Genomic DNA, 16,892 nt, shown 5'->3' on the forward strand with positions numbered 1-16,892 from the left:
TTTCATTAAGCGCACATTGAGGCAATCAGGAAAAACTGTAATCCTGACTCACTTTTAAACCACAGCAGCATTGGTGGTTGCATCAGCCACAGGGTTAAAGGTTAAAAGCTCAGACATAATTTCTGCATTTTGTGGACAGCTGCGGACTTGTACCAGTTGCACGGACCTGCACATGGCTCCATTCATACTACAACTGAGGATCTGCATCAGTCTGACATTTTGCAAATGCACATTTTCTGATCTGCACTCCATTCCAGTTGGTTATCAGCCATTTGGCTGTCATTGTATTTCTGTAAGGGTGACAAAACAACTGTCCGTTTGAGACATATATACGTATAGCTGCAGCCACAATCTGTTTGGAGAGTACACAACACACCTATACAAACCTTGCCAACAACCAGTACAAGACAAATCCACCAATGTGACAGTTATTTGAACCCTGCTACAACGCAACTTTGTAGTGAATAATGATGTGGCCAAATGTAGCAATAATCAACTTTATAATGAATTTATACATGACGACATGATTCAGCCTGTTACTAATAAACTGTAACCCTAACCCCAACCACCTCTCTATAACACTATAGCACTTATTATTGTTGTTCTGTTTGCCTTTGCATATTGTCCTTATGCTTTATTGGGGAGCTTATGTGTGTGTGTGTGTGTGTGTGTAGATGTGTTTGTGTTTGTGTGTGTGTCCATACACTACAGTGGCGGGGGGGGCAGGGGCAAGTAACCCCGTAACCCCCCACCGAAGAGTCGGAGTGTGGATGGGGAACTAAATCGTCTCAACAGGTTGATGGTCAGACCACTTAAAGCGGCGCACCCTCCGGATCATGCGGAATACACCACACAAGGAGGAAAAGGGTGCAAGTTTTCTAGTATATATATACAGTGTTTCCGATTCATTGACTAATTTGCCCCACCATAGTCTCCAAAAATCAGCCAGATATAAAATGCCTCCAGTAAATGAACTCTGACACTCTGCAGAGCACCACTGGAGTACCTACTGAGAATTCTTTGGCTCCCCCCTCACCCACCCCGGCCTCACCACAGATGTCACTCTCCTAGCGCTAGCGTGAACTTGAGTTGATAGAGCAGAACACATTTCTAAGCGGAATACTGACGAATACTGACGTCCACTTCGTGAAGCATTCTTGAAAACACCTGGAAAACATCAGTAGAGAATTGTGTGGCTGTATTTAAGACAACTTTGAGCCTGCACGGCAACGCACAGCACCACTGAAGTAAGCTCTGAAAACTTTTTCTTTCTCATTAGGCTCATAGTAGTTACATGTCACATCATGTTGATGTAGCGATGTGAAATACGATCCGGAGCGGAGCACTGAATTGCTGCTAGGACGCGCTGCGGCGCAGCTTACATTGATTTGAATGGCTGCTATTAGCTCCGGCACCTGCGCCTCTGCCGGATCGCGCATGCCACTGATCCAGTGGGTTGCCATAAATGGGCCTTTCCCAGAGGGCTTTTGATATCTTCTTTTAGAAGCCGCGTAAAATTAAATGCTGTGTTTCAGGGTGCCATACTTGGAAATCGTGAGGGAGGGAGGGAGGGAAGGAGGAAAGCAGTAATTTGTGTCTGTTTGTGTGTAACTGATTTGAGTCTTACTTTTTGTTTCCTTTTCGTATTGCGTATTTTGTATTGTTTTGCGTATCTGTAACTGTTTGTGAGTGTGAGAATTTTAAAAGAATATTTTATCTGCACATGATTTTAAATAAAATAGCCCTCCATCAGTACGTCAGTCATTTTTCTTTTGATTACTGAAATGTTTAACCACTAATCCTTAGCCGCACAAAGATGTTGAAATCTAGGCATATTCTGCCATCATAACTTTGCTCAGAATTCACCAGATTAATGCCTTTAAATCAAATATAAATTTTTCTCCTGGGGGAGCATGCCCCCGGAGTTCCGAACAGGGTTCGGAACTGATGTTCTGTGTGAGATGTGTGCCTGGGATTGCAGATGGAATGTGGGTTCTGTTGATGCCTCCTCGACCTCCCTCTGTGGTAATTTATTGACCTTAAGGAGAAACAAAAGCCAATTAGAGTTGAGTAGTATTTGTTAATCACTGTAGCAGGAAGTTTCTTGTCTTAAAAATGCTCTCTGCAACAGTGGAGAAAGGTAGTTGATTGTTGAGTCCAACTACCAACCCAAAGCATCTGTATTTGCTGACCTGGGAATGAGTGTTTTATTTAATAATCATGAAAATGAATCAGTAGCAACAGTGTGTGTTCTCCTGTGGTGATAAGATGCAAAACATAGCCACATACGTGGTGCACATCTGGCAGGCTTTTCTGTGAAATTAGCATTAAAAGCCTTCAGACAGCGGAAATATCAGAGAATATCCTGCACCACGTGTGCTGCTGTGCACAAGCCTCTGCAGCAGTGTGGAGGAGGAGGAGGCGGCGGCGAGATGAAGACCCATGGGTGAGATAAAAGAGACAGCACACAAATACACAACCAACAGATGTTGCTACACATGTTGCAATACACACACACTGAAACACATGTTAATGTTATCACAAAATCTATATGAAATATGGAAAAATAAAGCACCCTATAAACCACAATGCTGATGAGAAATGTAACTGTGAGGTCACTGGAAGGAGCTGATAACTTCTTGATGAGAAGAGTCAGATGATAGCAAAGCTTTCCAATATTATGATTGAGGCGGAGGAGATATTCTGAGCAGCACTAGCATGAAACCAAACAGCTGCTGGAGGATTCAGTGTAGGGTTTCCAGGAAAAACTCATACACAGCATAAACAAAGTGAAACTATGTTGTCGTGACAAGTTTTGTCAACAACATGGGCTTCAGCATGAATGAAATTTTCCAGAAATCATGAAATGGTTTGATAAGGTCTGAACTCTTACAACAATAAAACATCAGCATGCAGAGAGCAGGGAGTGTTCCAGGAAAAACTGAGGAGGATAAATACAGGATAAATTACAATCACAGCTTGGTTCACTTACAACAAAAAGCACTATTGTTATTATTCATTCCTGCAGGCTCTAAGTATTTACTGTCCTCAGCAGGGAAAAAGGATTTCCACTGCGGTCTGAAGCCAGAACTGACTGTTGGATTGTCCACACCTATTGTAGATATCATCATGTCTGGACAAACATCAGTGTGTCAGATGAGAAACAGAAAAGACGTCACTGTTTAAACTCAGCATAAGAGGTCCTGCTGTGCTCATTTCAAGGCTCATACTTGTATGTAGGGTATCTACTATGTAGTTCAAATAACTCAAAGTTTTACACTGGAAATGAGGTTAAAGCTCTGTGTTTGTTTGACCCATCCACCTCCTCTCCCTCCCTCACTCCCTATGCTGACTTTCCTGCTCTTTATAGTATGTCAGTTGCTTGGAGCTTTGAATAATGACGCAGCCCAGTGCATCTCATGCAGATGCTGAGGGGTTCCTAGATGTGCTGGTATGCCAAGGGCCACTGACCAAGAGTCAGTATTTGACTAGTTTTGAGTAAGAACGTAATGTACTGGCCATTCATGGCACAGTGAGGTGACTAGGCGAAACACAGTTTAGGAAAACAAAAAGTGCCCCAGGACCTGAGGTATATCACTTCCTTTAGGGTCCCCAGATGTGAAGTAAGTCACTCCCTTTCAGGTCCCCAGATGTGAGGTATATCACTTCCTTTAGGGTCCCCAGATGTGAAGTAAGTCACTCCCTTTCAGGTCCCCAGATGTGAGGTAAATCACTTCCTTTAGGGTCCCCAGATGTGAAGTAAGTCACTCCCTTTCAGGTCCCCAGATGTGAGGTAAGTCACTTCCTTTAGGGTCCCCAGATGTGAAGTAAGTCACTGTGAGGTAAGTCACTTCCTTTAGGGTCCCCAGATGTGAAGTAAGTCACTTCCTGTAGGGTCCCCAGATGTGAGGTAAGTCACTTCCTTCTCTACAAAAGTATGAAAGCAAAAAGCTACACATACAAACACATGGTGTGTATCCCTGAGGTCTAACAAACACGTTGAGCTGATTTGTTAAGTATTTTAAATCTTGCATTGTTTACATCCATGATTACATGCTAGCAGCGTCGTCTTCCCTGCCTTTGCTGGCATATTGAAGTATATCTTGGCGTGTTACCACCACCTGTAGATCAGTGGAATAGTGGAAAAAACTGTCAAGACTGTGTATCGCATCCATGGATGTACATATCACAGACCTGGTTACAGTGTTTATAGATGTCGCTCCATTTATTTCTTTTCAGACTTACTCTGTGGGCACACACACTGTGAAAACCTCATACGCTTCCTCATGCTACCACATTTTTGGGCTCAAGAAGTATCTTGTATCTTTGATCAGCGCCTGCCATGCATTTGTAATGACCAACCCTCTGCCATATCAGTGGCTTTAAAACACTTCAGACTAGTGCTAAAAATGTGTGGTAAGCATTAACATCTGAGGGAGGAAAGTGACATTTGCTGGGCCAATGAGGGCACTACAGTGATGTATTACAATTAGAACTCTACACTTTTAGTTTTAAAATTAGTCTTTAATTTTGTGAAAGTCTTTGCAAGTCCAAGAATAACCTATCTTTGTCAACCAGGGGCTTGTTTCACCAAGTTTGCAGCATGCAAGTTGCAATTTTCAACATGAAATCATTTCTCTCTTCTAGCATTTTGACATGTTGCACTTATAACAAACATCAGATTAGGTGTCCATGCATGAACATGTCACAGCCCTGAACTTTCTAACTGCAGGTATCCTTGTGTTAAATTTGTTGGAATATACTAATGTTAAGAGTTTCTCTCTACTGTGGGCCAGGCTGCTATTTTGACATTTCTAACCTTGGACCACCAACGTTAGCACCGTGTTCGCACACTTCCACAATTTGCAACACTAAATGGAAGATTATCACAATCAGTTTTGAGAACTGGTCCTGAGAAAAGCAGTTCTTGCAACCACATTTCAAGTGTTTCACCATCACTCTGCTGTTCATCAAAGAGAAACTAAAGAAAAGGAGCCTAAAACCCATGCTGACAAGGGGAGAACATGCAAACTCCGCACAGATGGGCTCCCCCACCCCTGGGGTTCAAACCCCCCATGCTGGGTTTAAACCAGGAACCCACTTGTTGTGAGGTGGTAATGCTAACTGCTGCATCACCGTGCCACCTTAAACAAAATAAGTTCAATGAACATTTTGCAAATTCACATTTCTCGATATGTTCTATAGTTATAGTAATTCTGGATGACATCCAAGCTGTGCATCCTAAAAATGAAACTGAAACTGTACAGTTGCAACACCAGCATTTGTGTACAGAACAGCAGTGACTTTCAGACACACCACAACTACGGGAAAGTACAAACAAATCAACTGTTCATGGGGCATCATTCTTATTTACCCCCTCAGTGTCTGATTCATATAAATTTTGCTTAGGTTTTACTACAAGTCTCAAGACCAGTGATACTCAACTTGCGGCCTGCGGGCCAAATCTGGCCTGTGACAGGATGCATGGTGGCTCGCTGACCATTTTCTAATTCACAGAGAAAATCAACTGATTCACACTGGGGATTTTTTGTAGATTGAATAAGGTGCCAGAGTGCATTAAAACCCCTTCAAAAAGAGGTTGTTTATTAAAAAAATGTGCCAGGGGAGGGTCTGGGGTCCAGGCTAAGCCCTGAATGTCCTCAAATTCTAGAAACGCCCCTGTGTTCACCTGACCTGTTTGTGGCTGCTGCGATGGAATTTGCCTTGTTTGTTCATTTTATCTGATAAATATCATTGTTTGTTTATTAAGTGGCCCCTGGCCTCCTGTCATTTTGCAAAAATGGTCCCCAGGCTAAACAAATTCAGTATCCCTGCTCTAGCCTGCACACTGCCACACAATACACAATAAGAAAGCATCCACCAAGTCTTGAGAAATGCCAGTGTTGTCATTATAGGTTCATTTTATTGGTTTTGAAGGTATTATCACAATTAGGGAGAAAATTACTGGATTTCTGAGGATACACACATTAATAAATCAGAATACAGTTTTAAAAGGGCTAGAAGCAATTGTCATAGTTTTACTTTTGATGAGGTCATGTTGCAAATGCCTCCTCACTGACAATTTGAACAGTTTAAATCTTAAGTGAGAACTAAAATGGTTTGGTAAATCTAACACCACCTGGAAAAGAACAGTTAATGTAATTTTATGTGTGCTAGATCATTGGCTCCCAACTGGTGGGTGGCAGTCCAAAAGTGGGTCACAGGGCCATTTTTAATGGACTGCAAGTGACAATGAGATGTGTAAAGTTTGTAAAAAAAACCCAAAACACTTTTTGAAGTACAGTAAATGTCTGGCACAGAGCTTTTATTTTGAAGTGCCGTTTCCTGCTGTAGAGTGAGTGACTAATAGATAGCTTCTTGACAGACAGCAGACTAGCTCGATGACATGACCAAACGCATGTATGATGCTGAATGTATTAAACTGTGTGGACCTTGAACTAATGAGTAAAGACAAGTCTGGACCCAGACCCTGTGTTAGATAACTTTTAAAGCATTTTGCCCTGTATTTTTAGGCTTACAGAGCCACTCAGTGCACTACAACATTAAACTATACAGCCTGATAATATGTGACACAGATGTCTGGTGCATGATTCAGATGTTATAGCATTTTCTGTGACCCATCAGATTCTGAAACCATATTCAGAAGTTGTGTTTGTGTCTCCTTGGGTTTGGTCAAGTAAAACCAGTCTGTTGAAACATTAAAACTTTTATTATGTTTTCATTTAATTACATATAAAGCAGATTTCTTCAAATTAAACTCCAGTGAGTCTTTGCAGGCTGATCTTTTTTCACCTCAGGTAGTGGCACTCCACTCCGATGACAGCACTCTGGCTCCTTATGATGTGACTTCTGCCAGACACTTTGGGGTTGTAGACCAGTGCAAAGGCATAAATGAAAGCATTCTCTGTCATCTAAGAAGAAAAGAACATCTGATTAAGATTACTTGACTGAAGTGGAATATCAGTGCATTATGAATAAAAATCTCATACCACTAGTATGCTGTCACAGCTGTGCAGTTCACATTCAAAGATCAGCACATGAGACAAGTTGTCAATCTCAGTGGCTGAATGGCCACCAAGAGTGATTTCCTCTGGCTTTATCAGCTTGCCCAGGCCCAGCAGGTCCTGGCTCACCTCCACGTGGATCTTATTTTCCCCACACCTCACAGCAACACGGTTGTCCGTTGCCCGCTGCCGCAGATCAAACTTGACAGGGGGCTTGTTAACTGAATCCACTGGTTCCTCTGGAAACTTCCAGGAGAGTGGTTCGACTGCAAGCTGGATCTGATCTGCCTGGAGCATGCCAGCTTGTTGAGCAGAATCCCTGGAGTGCTCTCTCTCAGGTTCTGCTGGTGGCTTGACTTCCATATCATCTCTCCAGTAGGTTGGCACTGTGATACTTAAAAATCGAGTGTCACTAAGCTCGACACATGCAAGCACAAAGCCAAACACAATAAGCTGCATGGACCCCATTGTTGCACACAGAAACACAGAATGTTCTATGCAGCTTTCTTAAGCACAATCACTGAAGCAGACAAAGGAAGGGACTCCTCCCTCTGCCTAATTAGCGGGATCCCTTTGCACATGTGTGGATCTCACAGATCTCACAGCTGCACATTCTTACTAATTGCTCTGTCTATTAGCTGTGCAGTGGCTGTATGATGCTGTATGAAGTATCCAGAATTAATCCACAGGTGCTCCACATATTACAGACAGTAGCTGGGTTTCCATCCAAATGTATCGCAAATTTTAAGCGAATTTTGTGAAAATGCGCAAAAGAAAATGCGAATTTATGCACATTTCCATTCATTATTGTTTTGCGAATATTGGGAGTCAACAGGTCGAGCAGAAGGTGGCGCTTCTCATGAAAAATAAAATGCAAAAGAACACCCGTAGAAGAAGAGGGCGCCGTGAGATGACGTCACTGAGAGTGTCTCATGTCCACAACTGATGTAAACAATTACCGGCACATCCATGACTACGACAAGATGGAGAGATTCCTTGGGAACCCATGACTACGACAAGATGGAGAGATTCCTTGGGAACTAATTGGCTATTGCAAGAGCTCTCATCACACTCATATCAGCGTTGTCAGCGTAGCCTACGTAATGCCGTGATGTCTGTGTTGGTACACCAGGCAGCGCACATGATGCAGCGGTATTCAACACATCCAGTCTATTCAGGTAAGCTGTGAAATAGCCTACACTCACCTGACACTGGAGTAAGTACCTCTCTCTAAGTTCACACAGGTGTGTGTGTGTGAAGTAGAAGTAGGATTCAGTAGCCTACGTCATTGTTTATTCGCTAAATCTGTTTCCATTGCCAAAAGTCGCATTTTCCTAATATCGATACGCTGACTTTTCCACCCCCTCCAAGCGTAAAAACTTTTTTGCGATATTTCGGCCTTTTTTCGAATTTCTGGCGTTTCCATTCAAGTTTTTTTTCACAATTGTTGAAAATGTGAATAAAAATAGGTGGATGGAAACCCGACTAGTGTTTCATTTGTTTCAAGAGGTGCTATGGAAGAATACATATCTGGAGGACAAACTGAGTGGCACTTGTACAACCATATGTGTTGATGCCTAATGGACATTAATTTATGCAAACTCTATGGTGGCCCTGATGGTCAATAACACAACATTTGATATTTTACAAAATTTTAGAAAACACAACATTTCAGAAAACCCAATGAAATGTCACAGAACAAACAAACAAACAAAATATTTTACAAAACACCACAGCAAAAGAGAAAGTACAATGGTGTCTTTTGTGACTCAAACCAAAATAGGTAAGTACCAATCAGCAACCTCCAGGGCTGGAAAATGACATTGCAAACATTAAAAAAATGAATCCAACATTAAAAAATGCAGCCAACATTTAGTGGCAAAAACTGCACTTCTGTCAATCCCCATAGACCCCCATGTTAAAATGCCCAACTTTACAGCAGAAATATGTTTACAGCCTGGTACATAAAATGGTTTGGTCCCTATAGCTAATTTCGAGGATTCAAAATGGAAGTCCACAAACCAATGGGTGACATCACTGCAACTGCATCCATTATTTTTTACAGTCTATGGTAAGTACATATTGTACAATAGTTCCTTGTCACTGATTGGATGTGCTGTCTGTCAGTCCTCAACAAATGGAAGAACTTTCTCTTCTTTTAGATTTGCAGTAGCCTTGATGCCCTGCGGCATATTTTGAGATAAAATAAAACTTTATTTATCCCAAGGGAAATTGCTGTATGGCAGTTGAAATACAAAGTGGGAAGAGTACAAATAGTAAAAGTATCTCACACACACAAGCACGCACGCACGCACGCATGCACGCACACACACACACACACACACACACATATGTAATATGTATACATATCTATATGTGTGTTTGTGTGTGTGTGTGTGTGTGTGTGTGTGTGTTGCTTCTTAGAATGTATCATTTCATTATGGCAGTGTTGATCTTGTACTTTGTCCTCTATCCTGCTTCTGTGTCTCTGTTCAGACTGTGCTGAGCATGAGGGAGGTTGCTCTCTTGTTTTCTTCATTTATCTTTGTAAATGACACTTTTAGGATGCCTGAAGTAACACCACATCTCAAAGTCGGAGAGGTGAGCGGTTACCATAGCAACGGTACCTAAGTAATGAAAAATGCCTGTCATTCACAGGTGTTGTGAGGATGCTGTGATTTACTGGATGAAACATATGAAGGTAGAGAGAGTCACTACGTTTTCTTAACATTTTCAAGACTTCCTGTTGTTGGAGCACAAGATATGAGAATCTGCTCCCGTACAAAATGGGAAATTATTCACCTTTCAAGACTGTCCATATGGAACTACAAAGTGGCCAATATTTAATAAATAAATTATACATTATAAAATACATAACAATTATTCAGTTTCCCATACAAGCCCATTGCATTAAAATCTCAGTTAGTGTATACAGTACAAGCTCCATTCATTTTAAGTATTGCTGTATTGCACACTGATCAACTATGAGAAATGTCACTGTGACGATACGCCCAATTCTATTTGTAACGCAGCATATATATATATATGATACATTCAAATGTCTAAATGCTCAGTAATCCACATTGATCAGCTGCACACAAGCTGCACTCATTACATCTACATCACTATATCTACAGTTTATTGGTTATATAATAATGTGTCATGCACTGAAGGCCAGGTTTTAAAGTCCACATTCAAATCAATACTTTAAGGCAGGGGGTCATTTATATATATATATATATATATATATATGTATACATCAGGGGCGATTCTAGGATCAGAGGTTTAGGGGTGCTGAGCACCCAGACATAAAAAAAAATAAAAATACACTTCAAAAAAGAAAAGTGCTTGAATTCTACAAAATAATAATGATAAATACACACAATAGGAGTTATAATGTTAATGGGTATCCAGTCAGTTAGCTAGTCAGTAGCACCTTGGCTTTAATATTAACACATGCACATGACACAACAGCTAGCTTCTCTCATTCCAATTCTGCTGTATTTTTGTTGTTAAAATATTATGTTGCAACCAAGTGCTGTATGGTTTTGACACTTTTCTAGCTTGTTAAAAAGGGACATACAGGAAAAAAAAAAAAAAAAAAAAAAAAATCTCTCAAATTTTAGGGGTGCTGGGATTCAATTTAGGGGTGCTTCAGCACCCTGAAAAATGGGCTAGAAATACCTATGATATATATATATATATATATGTATGTGTGTGTGTGTATGTTAGGGCTATCAAAATAAAGTGCTCATTTCAATTAATTAATCACAGAAAAAAATAACGCATGAAAAAAAAAAATAATAATAATTGCATTCAGTGGTGCCCTATGACCTGGTGCATCATTGAAAGCCACAGTAGCTTTGTCACATGATGGAGGCAGACAAGACGATGCTGCTTGGCCCTGTAAATGGAGCGTTAACATTTAAAATATGCCCAGATGGAACTGTTGATAGGACCACTGTTCTCTGCAATTTCTGCAGTGAGGATTTTTTGTGCTATCGGAGTACTGCAAGCCTGAAATATCACCTCAATGCAAAGCATGTAGCAGCAAACCCAAAGGTCCGAGCTAGCACAGCCTCTGATGCTAGTGCTAGCAGTCAGCCCCGTCAAGCCACACTCGATCAGATTGCAATGGACTTCAATTTTGGCACATCTGCCAAAGATCAATTTTTAAAAACTCTTTCCCAGCAAAAAATGATGTATGTGATTAATTTAGATTAATTCATCACATAGCATGTAATTACAGATATGTACAGAGACAGCTGGTATAAATGGGCTAGCGGGGCTAAGCTGCCTATCTTTTACAATAACGATGAGAAAATTATTAAATTAAGAAAATATTAAAATATTAGATAATGAACCTTAGAACTGATTGTTTTTGGTGGAACCTATAGAAGCAACAGCACTAAAACGCAGGATTTATCTAAATGGGCTGATTTTTTACAGCCCATACTCCTAGAATCAGCTTCCAATCATTGTTGTCACATCGTGAGTGACAGGTGTCGTGACCAGCCCCCTTGATTTACTGTCCGGTTGGGCTAAATTAATTCAGTCCAGGCCACTGACTTTTGGCCGGCCTGCCTCACGCACCGCCCTCGCTACGTGATGGAGGTGGCCTGGCCGACCGCCCCAAACCCAGGCCCGCGGGAGAAGGGGGCCTGGGAGCCGCCAGCCCTCCCTCTTCCCTCTAGTTTATACATACGTTTTATACACAATAATATATGATGTAATATAATATAATGGATTAGCAACCGTTTTACTTCTGACGATAAATAGTTTCCATCCTAGACTTGTATGGCTTTTTAAATTGTTTCATTTAAGGTGTAAAAAAAAAAAAGAGAGAAGACGATACCGCGATATCATACTGTCACCGCATCCCCCCAAAATAATACAGTGATAATGATTTTAGGCCATACCGCCCAGCCCTAGGCCCAAGCCCCAACCTCTTATTAAAGGAGCATTACTCCTTTCCTTTCTTTACCTTTCCTGTCTGTGTGTACAGCGGAAAATAGTCAGTGTGTGTGTGTGTGTGTGACCCAGCAAGAGAGAGAGACAGAGAGAGAGAGAGAGAGAGAGAGAGAGAGAGAGAGAGAGAGAGAGAGAGAGAGAGAGAGAGCAAGCTTTTGGCATCAGAACATTTTTGTAGTTAACCTAATTCTCTAGTTTTGTTGTAGTGCATTGTTGCTGTAACCTGGTACCTTACCTCAGTGTGATGTTACTGTTACTGCAGCTGAACTATTGATCAGTATAGGCCATAGGCCTAATGCGTTAGCCCTCCCACCCAATTTCACCACGAGCCACTACTGGATATGTATGTATATTTGTGTGCATATACATATATATATATATATATATATATATATATATATATATATGTAGTTTCTGTCAAGAAACATAGGCCTACATGAAATTATTAAATTTTGTAATAAAGTTCAGATTATTATTCAATATATAAATTTCGCTTTTCATGGCCATTTTGGAGGACAACGGTCCATCAGGGAGAGGGGGAAGGGACATAGCATGACTCTGCCATTACATCTGATTAGCAGCTGCATTATGTAATCTACATTTTACACCACTGCCCCAGGGTTGCCATGCCTGTCCCTGAATGACAAAATGGAGCCTATTGATGAACATCAGGGCATCAGGGTCACCTGGGAAACAAGGACGTAGACATCACGAGCCGATCCAGTCAGTGACCATATCAGGCCCTCTCCATTCCAACCATGATTCATGTTAAAATAAACAATGGTAAAATGGTAAAATAAAAATGTTCAGAATGAATAGTGGAGCTTATTAGTGCCCCCCCCCCCCCCCCACACACACACACACTTCCAACATTAATGCATGCAAACATATGTTCACCTTCACACTTGTTCTTGAATTGATGTCAAGATCTCAAAATCACGCATTATTCATGAGATGTTAGCAGTGAGACAGGACTGAGATAAGACAGGAGACATGAGAAATACCATGCCGCACGTGTTGTACCTTGACGCCAAATGCTCTGCAGGGTGAAATACATACAAAAGGGATATCCCTCTTTCCAAAGTAGCAGTGTGAATAAGGACTGGTGTGTGTGTGTGTGTGTGTGTGTGTGTGTGTGTGTGTGTGTGTGTGTTGGAAGCTCACTGCCAGCAGAGTTCAGCCAGACAGCTGCTCGGCTGAAGGGTTTTTGGCAGACTGTGTTTTATATGTAGAGGACAAACGAGGTCAACTCTGTGCAAAAGTAAACTTTACAGTCCAGCAGCAACAAAGCCCTGAATCTACAGCACAGACTTCAGAAGGATCTCCTGCGGTGCATGACTCATCTGCAAATGGAACATATCACAACAGGAGGTCAGAAAGTTGGACACCTGTCAAACCATCAAACCAGCTGTACACATCAAAATTAAAGCGCCCTATCACACAAGTTCATCTATAAATACAAACCCAAACTGGACCACATGTACTCCTTTTGTTTTTCAGATCTGTCGCAGTCTGCAGCATCAAACATGAGATGACATTTGCATCCAAAAATGCGTTTCAAAGTAACTGGTCTTGAGTTTAAATGATGTTTAGATTCTATTTCAGCTCAAGGAGACAAGAAACAAACTTGAGATGTAGATAGTGTGTTGTGATGGTGTGCATGATGATGGGACAGGGGTGGGGTCGTGAGTGTTCCAACATCCCTGGAAGACATCATCTGTAAAGAAGCAGAAGAATATGTGTCTAAATATCTAAATTCAGGTGACAAGAGGAGAAAAAGTTAAAAAACACTTCAAAGTTCTCTTTGACTTCTGAAGCTCTTTGCTCATCAAGCTTTTCCTTTTTTTTAGGTTAATGTCAGTAATGTTTTGTGGTGGCCTGGTTTATATGTCAGTTTCAAGAATTCAAATTAGAAGTCTTTTTTTTAGTTGCACTACCGCTGTGGCTCTGAGGATGGTTGTTTTGGTCGGTGCACCATTTTGGTCCAGAAATATCTCCCTATTGGATGGATTACTATGCAATTTGGTTTTGACATTGTATTAACTTGTAACTGGTGAGCCTCTGACTTTTCATCTAGTGCCATTATGGTCAAATTGGGAATTTGTCTAATCATTTTTTGTGACCAAACAAAGTATTGTTGAAATAAGAAACTGCATATATATGTATGTGTGTGTGTATATCTTTGTATGTACACACACACACACACACACACACACTTGGCCAATAAAGCTGATTCTGAATTCTGAGTCTGACGAATGAGACTGGCCAGATACTTATATAAGCTGACAAGAAAGATACATGTTTGTACCTAAAAGCAAAATTATACAACAGGAACATAAGAGTGACACCAGAGATCCCTTACTTACAGCATATAAAAGTACCAATACATGAACATGAAAATACTCCATTACAAGTAAAACTACTGCATTTAAAATGCTATTTAAGTACACTTGTATTAACAGCAAATGTACTTAAAAGGAATACTTTTAAGTAAAGCCCAGGAAAAGTAGTCTTAAAGGGTACTCTGAAGCACAAGTGGCTCCAGCCCCAGAGAGTACATTAAAGCAACGTTCAGTGATCTGTGACCTTTTCCTGATGTTCAGAAACCTGTAGCATCTGCAACTGCACTGACAGTGCCAATCTGCCTTGAGCTGTGGAGGCCTGTAACTGACAGAAATTAGGTGTCATTTACACAGCTAGTTAATTAGAGGATGTCCAGTCAGAAACGACTGAAACTGAGGTAATATATGTCCATGTAAATTACTAACACGACAGAACTGCTTTGCCAGTTCCTTTTGGGCTTAAAGGAATACTTCAATCTCAAAATGGCCACTGGTTAAACAGTTACTCACCGTGTGTTACCTCGAATTTGTGAAGAAAATATTGTTTTTCTCAAATGCCACTGTGAGTGAAGAATCAAAAACAGGTTTTCCGACAGCAAAACTATATTAAAACATCTACTGACAAACTCACACATCTCAACACAAGTCTCATAAATCCAGTCGTATGCTCAACTCTTCCCAAACACATGCATTTTCACTAATACATTTAGATTTAAAACATGTCAGGACAAACAGTCTCATGCATGGCTGAGTAGTGTGCCTGCCCTGCTGGCCACCAACATCGTTAGATGTTAATATTTGGTGGAATATATGCTGTGACGCTGGGTTGCAATGGTTAATGCCAAGGTCAATATGACATAGAGTACCGACAACAGATGACGTCCATGTTTTTTTTGTTGTTGTTTTAAGTTGTGTCATTAAGTAACCAAAAACCAGCGTCTTCCAAGTGTCTCATGCCAACGTAGAATAATGACATTTAGTTGTAGGGTATGGATTGTCCCCCATTGGGTTGGGAGAGAGAGCCTGCCCCCAGCAAAGGAGTTCAAGTACCTCCGTGAGGGTAAAATGGAGCGTGAGATGGATAGCTGGTTTAGTGCAGGAGTTGTGTGAGAGAACAAGGCCTTTTAGTCCTCACGGTTGAAGATGTGGTGAATTGCTGCTGGTAAGCTTGTCAAGTTTGTTAGCTACTGATCAGTAAACCTACATAACCCCTACTGATTTATGTCATTTTGTGGTACCAGCCAGTATCTTTAGAATCATTACTTAAAGTAGAGGTGCAGATTTTACTGCTGTTTTCCTGTGGATGTCATGAACTGACTGGTGTAATGTCGAGGTCAAGTCAACAGTCTGACTTCACTACAGTTATGCAACACTTATTTGGGCCTCCAGGAGCAGAGTACAGCTGAAGTGAGCCTGTTAGAGCTGAAGCAGGGTGCTGGGATGGCAGCTGTTTCCTTTTGCTGGCTCACAGGCTGAATGCCTGGATATCCCCAGACCTATTAAGTGATAAAGCTGTCAGTTTGGAGCTTAGCGGAGCATCTCAGAGGAACAGGGAGAACCTGATGCTAATCAGCAGCTTGCTTAAATGACTGGAAAGGCTTTGAATGCTCTTTGCCCAAATTACAATGGGACAAACCTCCACACATTACATATGTCATCATGTGTTTTAAGTGCCATTTGGGATGCTGTAGTTTATATACTCAATGTCTGAGAATGTGTCACTAGTGCAGATCTTTCACACTAACAGAATAAAATCTTCCCCTCTGTCTTTGATTGTACAGAATAAAACTCTGCATCTTCTCCTCTTAATGTCTGTGTACCTCAGGATTGAGAGAATACCATTTTAGATTTCTCTCATAACTTGATAGTGAAGCCATTAATTTCAACATGGGGAACATGAAGTCACCATAGCCCTCTCCTATAGCTCTCTGCTGCTATCTAGTGGTCACACACTGAAGCACATCTGCACTGATGTGTAGCATGTTGCAGCATCAAGGGACAGATGTATCCAATGGTGGAACTGCCAAATTACAAAACTGCACCAAGCAGGAATACTCAGTTAGCCAGGTAACTTCTAAAATAGCACACAACAACCTCTCTGAACATTTGATAATTAATAATAATAAACATTACTAGTCCATACCCATTGAGTGCACAGTTGCCCACGTACAGTTTCACATGGTGTGTGTTTGGGATACAGGTCATAGGAAATTGCAGAATAAATAGTCAAGTGAACCCATTAAGAAGAGCAATGTATTCAGACAGAGTGTTTGTGAATTTGATTTATTGAAAGTACAGTAGTACCATTGCCAGTAGTGGTAGAATGGTATCATTTGTCAAACATGGGATAGACAGAATGACTGACTGACAGAATGACACACTGACAGTTTCCATGATTATGTACAACATACCATACCATGACTTAGTCATACCAAAAATTAGAAGAAAAAACAACAACATTGGTCCACAGGGGGAGCCACAGCGATCGGTCGCATTTTAGCCCTTTTTAAGCATTTTTCTGTTGTTATAGCGCCACCCAGTTGCCAATTAGTGT

At 41.0% G+C, this 16,892-nt stretch overlaps 1 protein-coding gene across 1 annotated transcript; it reads right to left on the reverse strand.

Moving 5' to 3' along the window:
- Positions 1 to 6,720: 6,720 nt before the first annotated feature.
- Positions 6,721 to 7,528, reverse strand: LOC126407948 (zona pellucida sperm-binding protein 3-like). The gene is made up of 2 exons (XM_050073263.1): positions 7,011 to 7,528; positions 6,721 to 6,932 (listed from the first exon to the last, which is right to left on the reverse strand). Exons 1-2 carry the CDS (start codon positions 7,491 to 7,493, stop codon positions 6,810 to 6,812), a joined length of 606 nt encoding a protein of 201 aa, XP_049929220.1. The 5' UTR covers positions 7,494 to 7,528; the 3' UTR covers positions 6,721 to 6,809.
- Positions 7,529 to 16,892: the final 9,364 nt, after the last annotated feature.

Source organism: Epinephelus moara, chromosome 2 (genome assembly GCF_006386435.1).
Source record: "Epinephelus moara isolate mb chromosome 2, YSFRI_EMoa_1.0, whole genome shotgun sequence".
In the NCBI taxonomy this organism is placed as follows: Eukaryota; Metazoa; Chordata; class Actinopteri; order Perciformes; family Serranidae; genus Epinephelus; species Epinephelus moara.

Excerpts from the sequence above, each read along its gene's own strand:
- LOC126407948 (XM_050073263.1), bottom strand. The coding sequence starts at position 7,493 with ATGGGGTCCATGCAGCTTATTGTGTTTGGCTTTGTGCTTGCATGTGTC. Across the intron at positions 6,933-7,010 it reads GCTGTGACAGCATACTAGTG|ATGACAGAGAATGCTTTCAT; the intron begins GTATGAGATTTT and ends TTTTCTTCTTAG.